Raw genomic sequence first — 18,952 nt, 5'->3', positions numbered from 1 at the left:
TGGTTCTGAATTGGAACACGGTGGTGTTTGTGTTCTTCCTGTTAAGAAGCATAGGTTTGGACTTCTTAAGTGAAACATGGTGGTCAGAGTCTACATTTCTCTCCTTTTTTGACCGTGACAATTGTTATTTATGGGCTGTGTGCCTAGAGGTACATCAAAACTGTGTCTAGAACTCTCCTACTTCTGTATTAGGTGATGGCCATGTTGTTTGCATTCTGGGCAGGTGACGAAAATGTGAAGACATTAGGTAAAGTTTATGGTTCTCACATAATTAAACAAGGTATATTCCATTTCTGATGGTCTCTTCATGTGCTGAGTAGCACACAAGAATATCCTTAAACTTTGTTTCTCATCCAATTACTGCATTAAAATACCAATAGTGTCGTATAGTGTTACACGGATATTCACACTTCTTCAACGTAAATATTCCATTTTTTTTCCCCCAAGTACTTCATACTTTTATTGTGCGCTGGTGTATGAACTTTAATAAATGTGTACATTTTGTTTGCACAACACATGAACGGCAAACAGAGTCTGTGACTTAAGGGTTCAAAATTTAAGACAGACCTAAGGATTTTGTTGTTCACAGCAAAGGCTGTGATGAGAACTGGGACGATCAGCATCACTCTGTTTTGGGCTTTGCTCTAACAAGGAACGCCACGCACTGCACTGTATGACCAACAAAGAAGGCTGACTGGATCAGATGCACAGTATGTGCAGGCATAATGTGGAAAAGCAGCCTCTGCTCTTTGATTGGAATCGCATTTGTCAAATGTGACTGACACAGTGGCGAGTCCACATCAGGCCATTCCATGCCATATGCCCAGGTGTCACAGCTCCAATTGGTTTTTTTTTTTTTTTTTCCTGCATTCAAAGTCAATTTTCTTGTGTGTGGTCAGTGGGTGTTTAAGTCACTGGTTGTGGAAACACTTTTAATTTACTTCTGAGTTCTCTCTCACTTCTGAGAATATTATGATGAAAATATCATGAGACACTCATTACAAAAGCAATGTCATCCTTTTAACTACCTGCAAAGAACACTAGAAAAACACTCATGCCCTGCTTATGACAACAACCAGCAACCCCCTGTACGTTTTTGTCGTGTTTTAAACAAAATTATACATGAGACCTTGGTATTCTGGCTGTCTTGTAAGTGTTTCAAAATACCTGTGTGGTTCATAGCAGTAACTACCCAGTTTAGAATACTATAGCAGTAACTATCCAGTTTAGAATACTAAATAAAGCAAAGTTAAAGCTACCAACAAATTTACCAGTAGATAAATTTACTTGTTCTACAGTACAAGAAAACAAAATGAATATTTATGTGGACAGAAAACCCCATTATTTTCAAAACAACACAAGTAGAATACCCTATGCAATTTTCAAAATGAAATACTTTCTTCAGCTGGAATTATTGAATAAGAACTTGTAATCATTCAGCAAAAACGGCAAACAATGCCATGCAAGATACATTTGTCAAAATAATGCAGTGGGTGCTCCTAATTATGCTGTAGGACTTCCTCGTTCTGACTGACAAAGCCAAAGACACTACAGAAACAGACACATAAAATGTTTGGCTCAGGAGGTTTCTATCTGAACCATTAGCTAGACATGGGAACATTGAAAACAACACAGTAGTTTATTTCCAGTGTTATCAACAATTCTGTAAGTTATAAGCTCTTGTTACTCCTGAAAATTTCATTACTACCATCATCTGCCACATCATGTCATACCATTATGCGATAAACTGAAGTATGTGACAAATCCTCACAAAAGGACAACACACTGAAATTTTGTAATTGGAGTTAATAGACTTTGATGGCAACAATGAATCACATTTCAAACCTGATGCTCTACACACTGGGTCCATTGTTTAAGCATGACACTAGAAGAAAATCTACGAAGTACTACTCTGCACTGAAATTAATAAATAGAACTGAACCCTGAACAATCAATGCCAATCAACAAAATTTGGATCAGTATTCCTGTATGTGACAAATTCTCAGGTGCATCTTACACTTTGTCACACTCACAATCGTGCAATGGGAAATGGACCATGAACCTGAGAACCCAGAGACAGTAACTGAGAACCCACAAACAATAACAAAAATTCTTCAGGTTGGTGATCCTTGAACGAGCTAAAAACATTACACAATTCACTCTGCTTCATCACTTTTTCTTACTAAAATCCATATTGTTTCCCACGCAGGACTGCACAGTTATTTGTAGCAAAATGATTTAATATGTTTCTTTCAGCCCACAACCAATTCAATTCTATGAGAATTGTGTAGTGTTTCAGAATTCCCCAAGATTTCCCTAACTTTACCAATAAAGTTACTTCTGAGAATTCTCAATTTTCCAAGTTTTACAGACAAGATGCCACCATGATGAAACAGAAATTCAGACAAAACATCATTATAATGACAACTTAGAACCAAAATCAATTATAACTGAAAACAGGCTCAGCACTTGTAGAGTGCTATATTTTCATCTTATACATATTTACTCAAATAATACAAGTCACATTTACACAGGGTGGTGGAGGGAAACTACAAATTTTGAATGTCAGTATTGTCAACAGTGTAGTGCCAGCAATTGTTCAGAACTGGTGTGTAGTTGTTGTCAAACTGTAGCCATTTAGCAATCTTGCAGCATTGGAATAGTGTGGAACTTGCTATCGCTGTGAGAGCATTTTACAAGCAGTGTGACAGTCTGTTGCTCAAAGAAAACTTCAACAGCATTATCATGGATGGGTGCCATCTCCACATGCAATAGCTATGTGGGTGGGTAATTTTAAAGAAAATGGCCCAGTCTTTAACAAGAAGCCTCCAGGTGGCATTCAAATGGTATATATCCAGAGAACATTGCAGCTGTTATGAGTGTCCATCACGAGGAGCCTTCGCCACTCAGTTTGACAACACACATCTACATTTTAGGATCTTTGGTGTGATGTCACGTGTGCTGGACGCTGTTGAAATTGCTCATCAATATAAGGTTTTAGTCTTAAGTTACTTATTATAAAGTTTATTTGTGTTAATATTTGCTGTAAAAGTAACTTATTAATGGATATTCATTAATCTCAGTCTTTTTTCCTGTGTTATTGACTCGAATGGTCTGTTATTCTTGAGTGTGCTTATGTCGTTTGTCCAAACATCACGCCTCAGTACTGCATTTACATTACGCAGTGCGCAGTTGCAACTGTAGTGGTTATAAAGTTAAGAACTGACGAAGTTATTTACACACTGTTATACAGTTATTAAATTTAATAGTTTTCAGCTGTGTTTCATGCTGTTTGTGGCAAAATAACGATTTAATAAACTTTTGGAAACATTCGCTCACTGTATTTTTTTAGAGTTTTTTGAGTGTTTAAGACGGTTAGTAAATTTCGTGCTTTAGATTTCAGCTGACATTACTTATTGTTTCTAGTGAAATATTTCAGTAAAATTTTCATACAGCATTTTAACTTTACTGAGTTTCCAGTGGCCACTTGAATTTTTAGTTTTAGCTAATAACTTTGTGAAGTGGTGTTGGTGTTGGTATTAGCTGTGGAGTAGTATATTAATACAGGTAGTTGCTTTCTTAGTAGTCAGACAATTTCGAAAACACTATCATTAGTTCTATAAATAGTTCTACTGTTGTAATTGAACTTGGGTAGCGTACACGTATAGTTTTTTTCCTTAACTGTAAAATTTTACCATGAGTCGTGTGTGGCGTGGGCTCCGCGGTTTTTAAGGTTAGATGGCCTTGGGCAAGTACAGAAAGGGCAACAGCCTCAACGGGTGCGGGGCAAAGTCAGGACATGCGGGGACCAAGCAGCAATCAGTATTGTAATTGTAAACTGTTGAAGCTGCGTTGGTAAAGTACCGGAACTTCAAGCGCTGATAGAAAGCACCGAAGCTGAAATCGTTATAGGTACAGAAAGCTGGCTGCAGCCAGAGATAAGTTCTGCCGAAATTTTTACAAAGGTACAGACTGTGTTTAGAAAGGATAGATTGCATGCAACCGGTGGTGGAGTGTTTGTCGCTGTCAGTAGTAGTTTATCCCGTAGTGAAGTAGAAGTGGATAGTTCCTGTGAATTATTATGGGTGGAGGTTACACTCAACAACCGAGCTAAGTTAATAATTGGCTCCTTTTACTGACCTCCCGACTCAGCAGCATTAGTGGCAGAACAACTGAGAGAAAATTTGGAATACATTTCACATAAATTTTCTCAGCATGTTATAGTCTTACGTGGAGATTTCAACTTACCAGATATAGACTGGGACACTCAGATGTTAAGGACGGGTGGTAGGGACAGAGCATCGAGTGACATTATACTGAGTGCACTATCCAAAAATTACCTCGAGCAATTAAACACAGAACAGACTCGTGGAGATAACATCTTGGACCTACTGATAACAAACAGACCCAAACTTTTTGACTCTGTATGTGCAGAACAGGGAATCAGTGATCATAAGGCCGTTGCAGCATCCCTGAATATGGAAGTTAATAGGAATATAAAAAAAGGGAGGAAGGTTTATCTGTTTAGCAAGAGTAATAGAAGGCAGATTTCAGACTACCTAACAGATCAAAACGAAAATTTCTGTTCCAACACTGACAATGTTGAATGTTTATGGAAAAAGTTCAAGGCAATCGTAAAATGCGTTTTAGACAGGTACGTGCCGAGTAAAACTGTGAGGGACGGGAAAAACCCACCGTGGTACAACAACAAAGCTAGGAAACTACTGCGAAAGCAAAGAGAGCTTCACTCCCAGTTTAAACGCAGCCAAAACCTCTCAGACAAACAGAAGCTAAACGACGTCAAAGTTAGCGTAAGGAGGGCTATGCGTGAAGTGTTCAGTGAATTCGAAAGTAAAATTCTATGTACCAACTTGACAGAAAATCCTAGGAAGTTCTGGTCTTACGTTAAATCAGTAAGTGGCTCGAAACATCATATCCAGACACTCCAGGATGATGAAGGCATTGAAACAGAGGATGACACGCCTAAAGCTGAAATACTAAACACCTTTTTCCAAAGCTGTTTCACAGAAGAAGACCGCACTGCAGTTCCTTCTCTAAATCCTCGCACAAACGAAAAAATGGCTGACATCGAAATAAGTGTCCAAGGAATAGAAAAGCAGCTGGAATCACTCAACAGAGGAAAGTCCACTGGACCTGACGGGATACCAATTCGATTCTACACAGAGTACGCGAAAGAACTTGCCCCCCTTCTAACAGCCGTGTACCGCAAGTCTCTAGAGGAACCGAAGGTTTCAAATGATTGGAAAAGAGCACAGGTAGTCCCAGTCTTCAAGAAGGGTCGTCGAGCAGATGCGCAAAACTATAGACCTATATCTCTGATGTCGATCTGTTGTAGAATTTTAGAACATGTTTTTTGCTCGAGTATCATGTCGTTTTTGGAAACCCAGAATCTACTATGTAGGAATCAACATGGATTCTGGAAACAGCGATCGTTTGAGACCCAACTCGCTTTATTTGTTCATGAGACCCAGAAAATATTAGATACAGGCTCCCAGGTAGATGCTATTTTTCTTGACTTCCGGAAGGCGTTCGATACAGTTCCGCACTGTCGCCTGATAAAGTAAGAGCCTACGGAATATCAGACCAGCTGTGTGGCTGGATTGAAGAGCTTTTAGCAAACAGAACGCAGCATGTTGTTATCAATGGAGGGACGTCTACAGACGTTAAAGTAACCTCTGGCGTGCCACAGGGGAGTGTTATGGGACCATTGCTTTTCACAATATATATAAATGATCTAGTAGATAGTGTCGGAAGTTCCATGCGGCTTTTCGCGGATGATGCTGTAGTATACAAAAAGTTGCAGCATTAGAAAATTGTGGCGAAATGGAGGGATATCTGCAGCGGATAGGCACTTGGTGCAGGGAGTGGCAACTGACCCTTAACATAGACAAATGTAATGTACTGCGAATACATAGAAAGAAGGATCCTTTATTGTATGATTATATGATAGCGGAACAAACACTGGTAGCAGTTACTTCTGTAAAATATCTGGGAGTATGTGTATGGAACGATTTGAAGTGGAATGATCATATAAAATTAATTGTTGGTAAGGCGGGTACCAGGTTGAGATTCATTGGGAGAGTCCTTAGAAAATGTAGTCCATCAACAAAGGAGGTGGCTTACAAAACACTCGTTCGACTTATACTTGAGTATTGCTCATCAGTGTTGGATCCGTACCAGATCGGGTTGATGGAGGAGATAGGGAAGATCCAAAGAAGAGCGGCGCGTTTTGTCACAGGGTTATTTGGTAACCGTGATAGAGTTACGGAGATGTTTAACAAACTCAAGCGACAGACTCTGCAAGAGAGGCGCTCTGCGTCACGGTGTAGCTTGCTCGCCAGGTTTCGAGAGGGTGCGTTTCTGGACGAGGTATCGAATGTATTGCTTCCCCCTACTTATACCTCCCGAGGAGATCACGAATGTAAAATTAGAGAGATTAGAGCACGCACGGAGGCTTTCAGACAGTCATTCTTCCCGCAAACCATACGCGACTGGAACAGGAAAGGGAGGTAATGACAGTGGCACGTAAAGTGCCCTCCGCCACACACCGTTGGGTGGCTTGCGGAGTATCAATGTAGATGTAGATGTAGATGTAGATGTAGAAGTGTGCGCTCTGTCGGAGGTTTGCGAGTAGTGGGTTACGGTGTGGTATTTGTTCAAAGTATTTTCATTGGGTGGAATACAGTGGGCATTATAGTGAGATCCTCTCCTGGGAATGCAGAATCTGTAGTAGAAATAAGTTGACAGAGGAGCAGGAGAGTAAGATCTATGCCCTTAAGGTGCAGTTACAATGTGCAAAGGAAGAACTAGATAGGCTGAAGAGGGTGAAGGGTGGTGTGGAATGGGAACTGGTAGTTGGCAAGAAGGCAGCTAGGAGGAGGAGGTATTCAGACAGTTATACTTGCGTATATTCAATACATTTGATCGAATATCAGAGTTCAGTGGAGAGAAGCCCCTTGTAGCTGTAGATGTAGGGAACATGCAGCAGTCCTCAGCAGTTACGAGGCCTAGGTCAGTTGCAAAGTCTAACAGAAAGAAGAAGGTTCTGCTGCTAGGTAGTTCGCATGGTAGAGGTGTTGGCCAGCAATTGCAGGCAGTGTTGGGGAGTGAGTACCAGGTCACCAGCATTGTGAAGCCTCGTGCAGCATTGGCTCAGCTGACTGACAGCTTAGGGGAGTAATGTAGGAATTTTACGAAGAAGAATCAGGTAGTGGTAGTGGTAGTGGGTGGAGCAGGGAACAGTCTCTATGGGGATGGGGAATATGATGCAGGGCCTGCACCTCAATAGGTATGGGAAGGGAAGGCTGACAAAGCTTATATGTAACAGTGTATTAGGTGGTGGTGGTGGTGGTGGTGGTGGTGGTGGTGGTATCACTCATGGAAAAATTCCTGTAGTAGTTGGTGTTAGAGCTGCACCGTTTTTAGACTGAAGTCAGCTGATGGGTATACCTGCTGAAAGGAAATCCCTCTAACTAAGAGCTCACCTTTAGAGGACATCATGTTTCCAAGTAGAGAAGGAACTACCATATTTCATCAAAATATAAGAGGTATTAGAGATAAAGTTAGTGAACTGCTCACAGATGTTGACTCTGAAATTATTAGTATATTGGAGCAACACTTCAATAATTTCACAATTCAGAGGCTTCCTTTACCAGGATACAGATCAACTCATTCACCCTCCACAACCCTTCCAGCAAACCTCAACCTCCTCTCATTGCACACAGACCCAGTCTCTCCCATCTACTCAATCTCCCACTTCCAGCTCCACTCGCCCCAAAACCTCAAAATTCTAATCAACACAATCTGGAACCACAACACCCTAATTCAGTAGTTACCCTTTCCTCCAAACCTCTCTCCCAATCCAAAACCTCTGGCCTATCCAAAGGCCTCACCTTCAGCCCTACTCCCAGATTCAACCAAACAGCCCTCGTCAGAGATTTACTGTCCTACACTCGTACTCTCTGCTGGAAATATCACTTTACCATGAAGAAAAATAATCCGAATCCTACTCCTAATGATCCAACTCCCCAAGACACTATCGAAATTGAACCCTGCCCGGAACAGTTCCGTCCTCCATCACAGAGGGACCCACCTCCTCTTCCTCAAAATCACCCTCTCCAAACCTTCCAGGAATTTCTCACTTCCAGCCTTGCCTCTCAATCCTTCTTGAAAAACCTTAATCCTACTCCCAACATCACCACTGCTGAAGCCCAGGCTATCCATGATCTGAAGGCTGACCGATCCATGGTCATTCTTCCAGCGGACAAGAGTTCCACAACCGCGGTACTTGATCGTCGGGAGTATGTGGCTGAGGGACTGCGTCAGCTTTCAGCTGTTTGCCAAGGTAATCCCATTCCTGATGTACAGGCGGAGCTTCAAGGAATCCTCAGAACCTTAGGCCCCCTACAAAACCTTTCACCTGACTCCATCAACCTCCTGACCCCACCGACACCCCGCACCCCTACCTTCTTCCTAAAATTCACAAACCCAATCATCCCGGCTGCCCCATTGTAGCTGGTTACCAAGCCCCCACAGAACATACCTCTGCCTACATAGATCAACACCTTCAACCCATTACACGCAGTCTTCCATTCTTCATCAAAGACACCAACCACTTTCTCGAATGCCCGGAATCCTTACCCGATCTGTTACCCCCGGAAACCATCCTTGTAACCATTGATGCCACTTCCTTATACACAAATATTCCGCACGTCCAGGGCCTCGCTGCAATGGAGCACTTCCTTTCATGTCGATCACCTGCCACCCTACCTAAAACCTCTTTCCTCATTATCTTAGCCAGCTTCATCCTGACTCACAACTCCTTCACTTTCGAAGGCCAGACATATCAACAATTAAAGGGAACAGCCATGGGTACCAGGATGGCCCCCTCGTACGCCAACCTATTTATGGGTCGCTTAGAGGAAGCCTTCTTGGTTACCCAGGCCAGCCAACCCAAAGTTTGGTACAGATTTATTGATGACATCTTCGTGATCTGGACTCACAGTGAAGAAGAACTACAGAATTTCCTCTCCAACCTCAACTCCTTTGGTTCCATCAGATTCACCTGGTCCTACACCAAATCCCATGCCACTTTCCTTGACATTGACCTCCATCTGTCCAATGACCAGCTTCACACATCCGTCCACATCAAACCCACCAACAAGCAACAGTACCTCCATTATGACAGCTGCCACCCATTCCATATCAAGTGGTCCCTTCCCTACGGCCTAGGTCTTCGTGGCAAACTAATCTGATCCAGTCCTGAATCCCTGAATCATTACACCAACAACCTGAAAACAGCTTTCGCATCCCGCAACTACCCTCTCAACCAGGTACAGAAGCAAATAACCCGAGCCACTTCCTCATCCCCTCATACCCAGAACCTCCCACACAAAAACCCCAAAAGTGCCCCACTTGTGACAGGATACTTTCCGGGACTGAATCAGACTGAATGTGGCTCTCCAGCAGGGATATGACTTCCTCAAATCCTGCCGTGAAATGAGATCCATCCTTCATGGAATCCTCCCCACTCTACCAAGAGTGTCTTTCCGCCATCCACCTAACCTTCATAACCTCCTGGTTCATCCCTATGAAATCCCCAAACCACCTTCCCTACCCTCTGGCTCCTACCCTTGTAACCACACCCGGTGTAAAACCTGTCCTATGCACCCTCCCACCACCACCTATTCCAGTCCTGTAACCCGGAAGGTGTACACGATCGAAGGCAGAGCCACGTGTGAAAGCACCCACGTGATTTACCAACTGACCTGCCTACACTGTGAAGCTTTCTATATGGGAATGACCAGCAACAAACTGTCCATTCGTATGAATGGACACAGGCAGACAGTGTTTGTTGGTAATGAGGATCACCCTGTGGCTAAACATGCCTTGGTGCACGGCCAGCACATCTTGGCACAGTGTTACGCCGTCTGGGTTATCTGGATACTTCCCACCAACACCAACCTATCAGAACTCCGGAGATGGGAACTTGCCCTTCAATACATCCTCTCTTCCCGTTACCCACCAGGCCTCAACCTCCGCTAATTTCTAGTTGCCGCCGCTCATACCTCACCTATCATTCAACAACATCTTTGCCTCTGTACTTCCGCCTCGACTGACATCTCTGCCCAAACTCTTTGCCTTTACATGTGTCTGTTTGCGTCTGTATATGGGCGGATGGATGTGTGTGTGTGTGTGTACCTGTCCCCCCCCCCCCCCCCCCCCCCAAGGTAAATCTTTCCGCTCCCAGGACTGGAAAGACTCCTTACCCTCTCCCTTAAAACCCACATCCTTTCATCTTTCCCTCTCCTTCCCTCTTTCCTGATGAAGCAACTGTGGGTTGCGAAAGCTTCTAATTGTTGTTGTTTATAGGTCCCCTAACTCTGACTTCAGAGCATTTCTGCTCAAGCTGGAGGGAGTTCTCGATTCACTTGATAGGAAGTACCAGAAATTAGTTATATGTGGTGACTTCAATATAAATTTTGTGTATGAAGGTGCAAGAAAAAGGATGTTGATAGATCTCCTAAATTCATATGATCTGATGCAGACTATGTTTTTTCCAACTATTGTGCAGGGGAATAGTAGCACAGCCATAGGCAATATTTCTATTCATTCTTCATTACTAGATGGGGATTCTGTGGTGAATGGCCTTTCAGACCATGATGCACAAATTTTAACATTCGAAGGCTTTTGTACTCAAACGAACGTCACATATAATTTCAAACTTTGTAGGATAGTTAATCCAACAGCAATAGAAAGTTTTTTAAACTTTGTTAAGGAACAAGAGTAGCAGGATGCTCATAGTGCCGATAACACAGATGATAAATTAACATATTTCTCGTGCTCTTTGAGAGTTGCTTTCCATTAGAATGTTCTAAACAGGGTACTAGCAGTAAAAGGCAGCCTGGGTGGCCGACACGTGGGATAAGGATATCATGTAAAACAAAGCAGAAATTACATCAAAATGTTAGAAGTAGTCACAATCAAGCTACAGTAGCCCATTACAAACAGTACTGTAAGGTGCTTAAAGATGTTATTAGGAAGGCAAGGAGTATGTCATATGCAAATAGAATAGCTAATTCACAGAATAAAATTAAAACCATATGGTCAGTTGTGAAGGAAGTGTGTGGTCAGCAGCACAAGATCGGCGGAATAAAGTCGGTTCGTAGTAAAAATATTTCTGTTACTGATAAATCACATATATGTACAGTATTTAACAGTCATTTTGTGAGCAGTGCTGGTGAATTAAATAAAATTTTAGTTTCTACAACTTTCCTGGCAAATGACTTTCCAAGATTGATGTCTGAAATACTCATCTGTGATACAGACAAGGGGGAGATTGAGTCAATAATTAAGTCATTGATGACTAAGGACTCTCATGGTTACGACGGAGTGCCTAGCAGAATATTTAAGTACTGTGCTGCACATGTTAGCCCTGTATTTAGCCAATCTGTAAGTTTTACTTTAGGTATGGCCAGTTTCCTTAATGTTTAATTTAATCAGTAGTAAAGCAGCTTTATAATAAGGGAGAAACAGATAATTTAGACTATTTTAGACCTATTTCGATGCCATTAGGGCTTGCTAAAGTTATTTAAAAGGCTGTGTATGTAAGGATAAGTGATCATTTTATATCACACGATTTGCTATCAAATGTACAGTACGGCTTTAGAAGTCGTTTAACAACTGAAAATACTATATTCTCTTTTCTCTCTGAGGTGCTGAATGGGTTAAACAAAAGGTTTCGAACGCTAGGCATATTTTTTGATTTAACTAAGGCGTTTGGTTGTGTTGATCACAAAATATTGCTCCAGAAGTTGGACCATTACAAAATATGGGAAGTAGCTCTCAATTGGTTTACCTCTTACTTTAACAGACAGCAATAGATCATTATTCACAGTGTTGGGAATGGCTGTGATGTGGGGTCTGAGTGGGGTACAGTCAAGTGCGGGGTATCCCAGGAATCAGTGTTGGGGCCACTCCTGTGCCTTATTTGTACAAATGATATGCCCTTTAGTATTATGAGTAACTCTAAAATACTGCTGTTTGCTGATGACATTAGCTTGGTAGTAAAGGATATTCTGTGCAACATTGGCTCGATTTAAATAATGCAGTTCATGACATAAGTTGATGGCTTGTAGAAAATAAAGTAATGCTAAATCACAGTAAGAATCAGTTTTTGCAGTTTCTAACACACGATTCAACAAAACTGACATTTCAATTTCACAGAATGGGCACATGATTAGTGAAACAGAACAGTTCAAATTTCTATGTGCACAGATTGATAGTAAACTGTCATCGAATGCCCACATTCAGTACCTTGTTCAAAGACTCAGTGCTTCCATTTTTACTATTCAAATGGTATCTGAAGTGTGTGATTGTTTGACACAAAAATCTACGTACTTTGCTTATTTTCATTTGCTTATGTTGTATGGTATTATATTTTGGAGCAACTCTTCCCATTCTAAAAGGATATTTTTGGCTCAGAAACAGGCTGTCCGGGTAATAAGTGGTGTATGTTCACAAACGTCTTGTCGACCTATGTTCACGAGTCTGGGTATTTTGAAACTGGTGTCTCAATATATACATTCCTTACTGTCATTTCTTGTTAACAATATTAGCTTATTCCCAAGAATAAGCAGCTTTCACTCAGTTAATACTCGGCAGAAATCAAATCTACATTTGGATCGGACTTAACTCTTGTCCAGAAAGGTGTGCAGTATACTGCTGCATCCATTTTCAATAAGCTACCACTTGAATGATAAAATCTTAGCAATAATACACGCACTTTCAAATCGAAACCAAAGAGTTTACTCATGGGTCACTCCTTCTATTCTGTGGAGGAGTTCTTTGAAAAATTAAGCTGATTGTTGTTGTATTATTGATTGTGTTTACTTAAACTTATGTGTCGACATTTTTGGATTCATAAACATCTTTTTCATCTGTTACTACATTTATGTTGTTATTTCACATACTGACATGTTCCATGACCTTGGCGATTTGTTCCTCAATTTAGTCCTACGGAACTTGACGTGTGAATAAACAAAAGTAACACTTGAGATTGGGCTATAAAGTGTACGAGGAATACTGCAGGAATTAAAGGTCCACCCCTTTAAGTCAGAGACTGTGCAGCAATTAAATCTATGAGACCCTTTGTCACGCAGGAAGTTAAGGAAAAGCATGTTGGCTAAAATCAATGAGGATGCCAATTTCTTTATCATCATATGGATATCTGATGAAGCCAACTTCCACATTAACACATATGTTAACAAAAAAAATTTCTGTTACTGGGCATTGGAAAATCCTTGAAAGGTTTATGAGCATTCATTAAATAGCACCAAGATTACAGTATGATGTGCGTTATCGTGTGATGGTGTCATTGGCCCTCACTTTTTTTTTATTGTGAAGATGGCATTGGAACAACCTTAAAATCCACTCGGTATGTCGGTATGCTTGAAACATCCTTTACACCAAGACTCCACGATATCAACATCGAAAACACATAGTTTCAGGATGACGGAGCCACATCAAGCACAGCTCAACAACCAAGGGAAGCCATTTGAGAATTGGTTGGAAAGTGCATCATTTCATTTCATGTAATGGTTATATTCTGAGGCTACTGTGATACCTAAATCTTTGTGTATGCAGTTTCCCCCTGTGGGGACATATTAAAAGCGATGTATCCCACACACATCCACCAATTATCCATGAATGGAAATAGAAGATTGAAGATGAAATCAGTGCTATTCCTCGAGACACGTTACACTGAGCATTCTGGAGTTTCCATAACAAGCTGTTAGACTGTGAAGAGGGCGCACCTTTGTGATGTCATTTTAAAGAAGTAAAGAGACAGTTTGTGACATTTTATAATGAAAACTTAAATGGCATGCTGTATACATGGACTTTTGTCAATAAAAAATGTTTTTCCTGTGTTAATTGGTGCAGATTACGTTACTTTAAAATTTACTGTTCCCTGTGCTGCCCCGTATGATGATGCTCACTAAGCTCAGTTTCACATACGGCTCAGTAGGATCCATCTTACCTTACATACTGCACACAGCAGCAATTATTCTGTAATGTTCAGGCTATGTTACAAATTACTTTATCAACAGTCTCATCTTTCGAGAGTTTCCCCATAAAACAACATTGAATTCACTTCTACTTTACGAGAGATGGCATGATTTGAGAAAGTAGATCAGCAACTATTTAATCCTTTCGCTGCTACTGACGTGCTATCTGAATTCCACACTGGTGGTGTATTTTTTTATTGCTGTATTGCTCGCCAAATGGTGGTGCCTGTGCTAAGAGATGGCTTTCCAGTCAATACAAAATATTTATCATCTGCCTTTTTGGAAAATATTAGGTGAAAAACACTGATTTTTTGAGCATCTTACAGTGCAGTGTTTTAACTTGATAAAGAACTGAATTTATTTTCATTACCTGTCATACTTACCGTGGTGCATCAAATTAAGTAAAATATTGTATGACATTTCAAAGAGTTTGCAGAGGTAAAAACACACTGCATAAACTTTGCATATGGTTGATTTTTCACTCATACATTGCAGTGTATGAAATGTATATAAGATTAAAAAATGTCATTTAAATTTAAGAGCACAAAGATATCTCATTTAACTCTCGAGTTACTGGGATTTATATCTGATGGACAGTCGCGTCCAACACACCCAGTCACGTCATACTGCATCGCGAATAGTGGTCATAATAATCACTATATCTCAAACAATTCAAGATATTGGAATGAGACATTTTGGAAATGATGCAATGAGGCATATATATTATATGATAAATGCTTTCATCTTTTTTATTCACCGAGATATGGAAGTAACTCATCCACAACAGTGAGATGTTGGCAGCTAAGGACACATGCAGATGTCCATAGCACTGTGGAAAACTCAAGCAGTGCACATGTACACACCCACAGAACCTGAGGGACAGTGTAGCAGGACATGCATACATGTCCACAGCAGCGAAGGGGTCAAACAGTACCCAAAACATTCTTCTCATGTCTCATAAATTAATCAAAAGTGAGTAGTTTTTATCATATCTGCATAACAACAGTTACCTTCTTCTTATGCATTCAGCACTGACCTTTCTGATTCAGACATGCACATATAGCTATGGCTCACCTGTGGCCGCATGCTAGGATTCCAGCGGCAATAATGACCCTTCCACAGTTGGATGTGCCGCATACTAGCAACAGGTATAATTACTGTCTGCTGTTGATTATCTGCCCAATACAGTGGATTCTTGTAATCATTCAAGTTTGAGTTAGTGTATGACCACAGTGACACAGTTCTCTGCTTCACACCTTCTGCTACTCGCTCACGGTCACTGTCAATAAAAATATATGGCTTAATGCTGGTAGGTCATATATTACAGTACTGGAATTCAATGGGTGAAAATTATCATAACAGTTTTCCTTAAATTAAAAAAAAGTGTAAGTTTGGGAGGTTAATGGGGTCACACATTAGAATGCCAGAGATTGCAGAGTTCATTGTTAACAGCACCTAACCCTTGAAAACTTCCACAACAGAATACCTAAGATTACATTGGTTTACATTCTATTTAACTTATATCAGATAGAATGTTTTCCCATTCCAATATCTAACTTGTCATAAAGAGAAATTTAAGTAAATTTTTTATTATATGAAGGTCATTCCTTATTGATTTACATTTTACTTTTTCCCATCAGTCATGGTGCGCCATTTGACTCTCAATTATGGTTTCAAGTATGCAGGGAGTTACAAAAAGGTACGGCCAAACTTTCAGGAAACATTCCTCACACACAAATAAAGAAAACATGTTATGTGGACATGTTTCCAGAAACGCTTAATTTCCATGTTAGAGCTCATTTTAGTTTTGTCAGTATGTACTGTACTTCCTCGATTCACTGCCAGTTGGCCCAATTGAAGGACAACCCTCTTGACTTTCATTTATGGGGGCATTTGAAAGCTCTTGTCTATGCAACCCCGGTACCAAATGTGCCGGCCACGGTGGTCTAGCGGTTCTAGGCGCTCAGTCCGGAGCCGCGCGACTACTACGGTCGCAGGTTCGAATCCTGCCTCGGGCACGGATGTGTGTGATGTCCTTAGGTTAGTTAGGTTTAAGTAGTTCTAAGTTCTAGGGGACTGATGACCACAGATGTTAAGTCCCATAGTGCTCAGAGCCATTTGAACCGGTACCAAATGTAGAGACTCTTCGTGCTCGTATTGTGGACGGCTGTGATACAATACGCCATTCTCCAGGGCTGCATCAGGGATTCCATGCGATGGAGGGTGGATGCATGTATCCTCGCTAACGGAGGACATTTTGAACATTTCCTGTAACAAAGTGTTTGAAGTCACGCTGGTACGTTCTGTAGCTGTGTGTTTCCATTCCATGATTAATGTGATTTGAAGAGAAGTAATAAAATGAGCTCTAACATGGAAAGTAAGTGTTTCCGGACACATGTCCACATAACATATTTTCTTTCTTTGTGTGTGAGGAATGTTTCCTGAAAGTTTGGCCGTACCTTTTTGTAACACCCTGTATAATACTTTGGTCTAAGCATAGGTGGCAGGACAATCACTAGAAGTGCAATCCATGCACAGCAAAACCTATTTTCCCCAACTACTGTCATCAATTGAGTGGACAACAAAGAATCTGATCTTCAAGGACAGCAACGGATGACATGGTTTTTGTGGAATGAGAGTGTAAACACTGTGGATACACACAGCAATCAATGACATGTGAAGAGAATGCACTATCATGGAAAAGTGCTCTTGCAAAACAACCCTGCTTATCCCCATACAAGCCTGAAAACCATAGCTACCACTGCTGGAATGGTATTTCAGGTACTGCCACACCCACAGTATTCTCCTGACTTGGCTCCTGCCAGTTACCACCAATTCAAGGCTATGAAAAAATCTCTATCTGGACATCATTTCCCAGACTTCCAGAAACTGTGAGCAGCTGTCTTGTGGTGGGTGTGACAGACTATAAAAAAGTTGTTCATGAAGGGCCTACAGTAGTTAAAGGGGTCAATTCAGAAGGAGACAATATGCATTGCAGTACCAGGAACCCCATTTCAGTGATGGCAGCCATATCTTTCCAACTCCTATGGGGCAAGCATTGTCATATTGTCAGATAACCTTTTTGTGATGTGCACACTCTACAAACACAGCCACGAATCACCTGTGAATATCCAAAATGTTTATGCCCTCCCCCCATAGAAACTATGTTGTCCAGCACAGTCTTTCAAGACCACATACCATGTTGCCTGCTCACATAATTACATCAGTTGGGGAAAAATGGCTGTAGGATGCAATGCAGGGATTACACTTCTAGTGAATGTTCTGTTACCTACAGTTAGACCATAGCACTCACAGTTGCAACTGTAATTATTAGTCAAATGGTACTCCATGATGGATGGAAAAAAGAAGTGTAACTCAATGTGAAATGCCCCTTGTATAAATACTTTAATTTGACACTATTGCCGTTTGTCCCCCACAACGATTATGCTACTGACTCCTACAAAAGTAATATTACTTCTCACACCCTGTCAGTGAAAAATTTAATTCTGCAGATTGTGTTTGCAATACCATATATTAATCTGAATAAAATTGAAATTTTTAATTGAAGATCACAACTTCATATTTCAATACTTATTGCATTACAAAATTTAATATTTCTTAATATTTAGTCCCGAACGGTTCCTGTTAAAATATGTTTTGCTTACTTTTAATACTATACTGATGTCAATTTTATGAAGTTTCGATTGACCTTGTATCAAATAAAATACTGTTTAACCTGACCACAACATCAAATGAGCCACAAGCAATAATGACAAAATATAAATAATACATGGAGAAAACAACATAGAAGGCTCTGGTGTGATGTCTCCAGAGAAGAATTTCTCAAATAAGAAACAAATGATGATGCATGAAGAAGAAACAATACAAACAAAGAAATATAAAACAAGAATATGTCTTAACCAGAAAAGTAGTGTTGACACGTTTCTTTCAGTCATTCTGTTGTTCATTACATAGCCTACTCCTATCATAACTGCCTACACGTCAGAGAAGAGGAGCCCATGTCGCACACTAAACGTATTTTTGGCACATAGAGATTTTGTAAAACTCCATTGTTTTTTCTTCAGTAAGTTAGATTTACAAAACCACACACTAAATTATCAGCAATACACCATAGCAAACAAATTTTATGAGAAAGATGTTCAAAATGAAAGACTTTTTTATATTAATTTACATTGTTTTTGACTTACATAAAGATATCACTTGCAAATTTATGGAAATACAAAGGAAGTGTAGTTCATTAAATCACATCTGGTCTAAAGAAATTACTGTGAACTCTACCATTACAACAGTTACAATCAGCTGCAGAGCAGGTAGAGCACACACATACGAGTACATGCTCTGAAAACACTGTCATATGATTTTTTGCAAGCATGAATTATAAAGAACTGCCGAATTCAAATCACTTCCTACTGAACCTAAATGCGAAATGCTTAGTAAAAATTGCAATAGTAAGACAAACAGAATAATTCACTCGAATATTCATAAGAGTAATTTACAATCAGCTTCTCCTTCCTGGTAGTAGTTTTTTGCCATACTCATGTGATTAAACGAGTATTTCTGTTATAGGAAAGTTCTTGTAGAATGTAAATACTTTAGGATTAAAGGATACCTCTCACCAAAAAGCAGAAGCATTGAGCTGTTGGTCAGCACACACAAAAGGAAGAGAACTTGCTAGCATTCACACACACACACACACACACACACACACACACACACACACACACACACACACACACACACACACACTTCAATGCACACATGCTTTTTGCGGCAGGTGGACTGGTTGTGGTGGAGATAGTGTTGTGTGAGGTAGGTAGTGGGAGAGGGAGGCGGGAGGCTGGGAA

At 40.6% G+C, this 18,952-nt stretch overlaps 1 protein-coding gene across 2 annotated transcripts in view; it reads right to left on the bottom strand.

The window, feature by feature from the left end:
- Positions 1-18,952, bottom strand: part of LOC126470545 (myotubularin-related protein 2) — a 190,249-nt gene that overhangs the window by 18,005 nt on the left and 153,292 nt on the right. For both annotated transcript variants that reach the window (XM_050098477.1, XM_050098478.1), the window contains one exon: positions 15,162-15,366. In XM_050098477.1, the coding sequence (XP_049954434.1) occupies positions 15,162-15,366 (205 nt within the window). The remainder of the gene's footprint in view (positions 1-15,161; positions 15,367-18,952) is intronic.

Source organism: Schistocerca serialis, chromosome 3 (genome assembly GCF_023864345.2).
Source record: "Schistocerca serialis cubense isolate TAMUIC-IGC-003099 chromosome 3, iqSchSeri2.2, whole genome shotgun sequence".
NCBI lineage: Eukaryota > Metazoa > Arthropoda > Insecta > Orthoptera > Acrididae > Schistocerca > Schistocerca serialis.
This window is presented reverse-complemented; position numbering and strand designations above follow the sequence as displayed.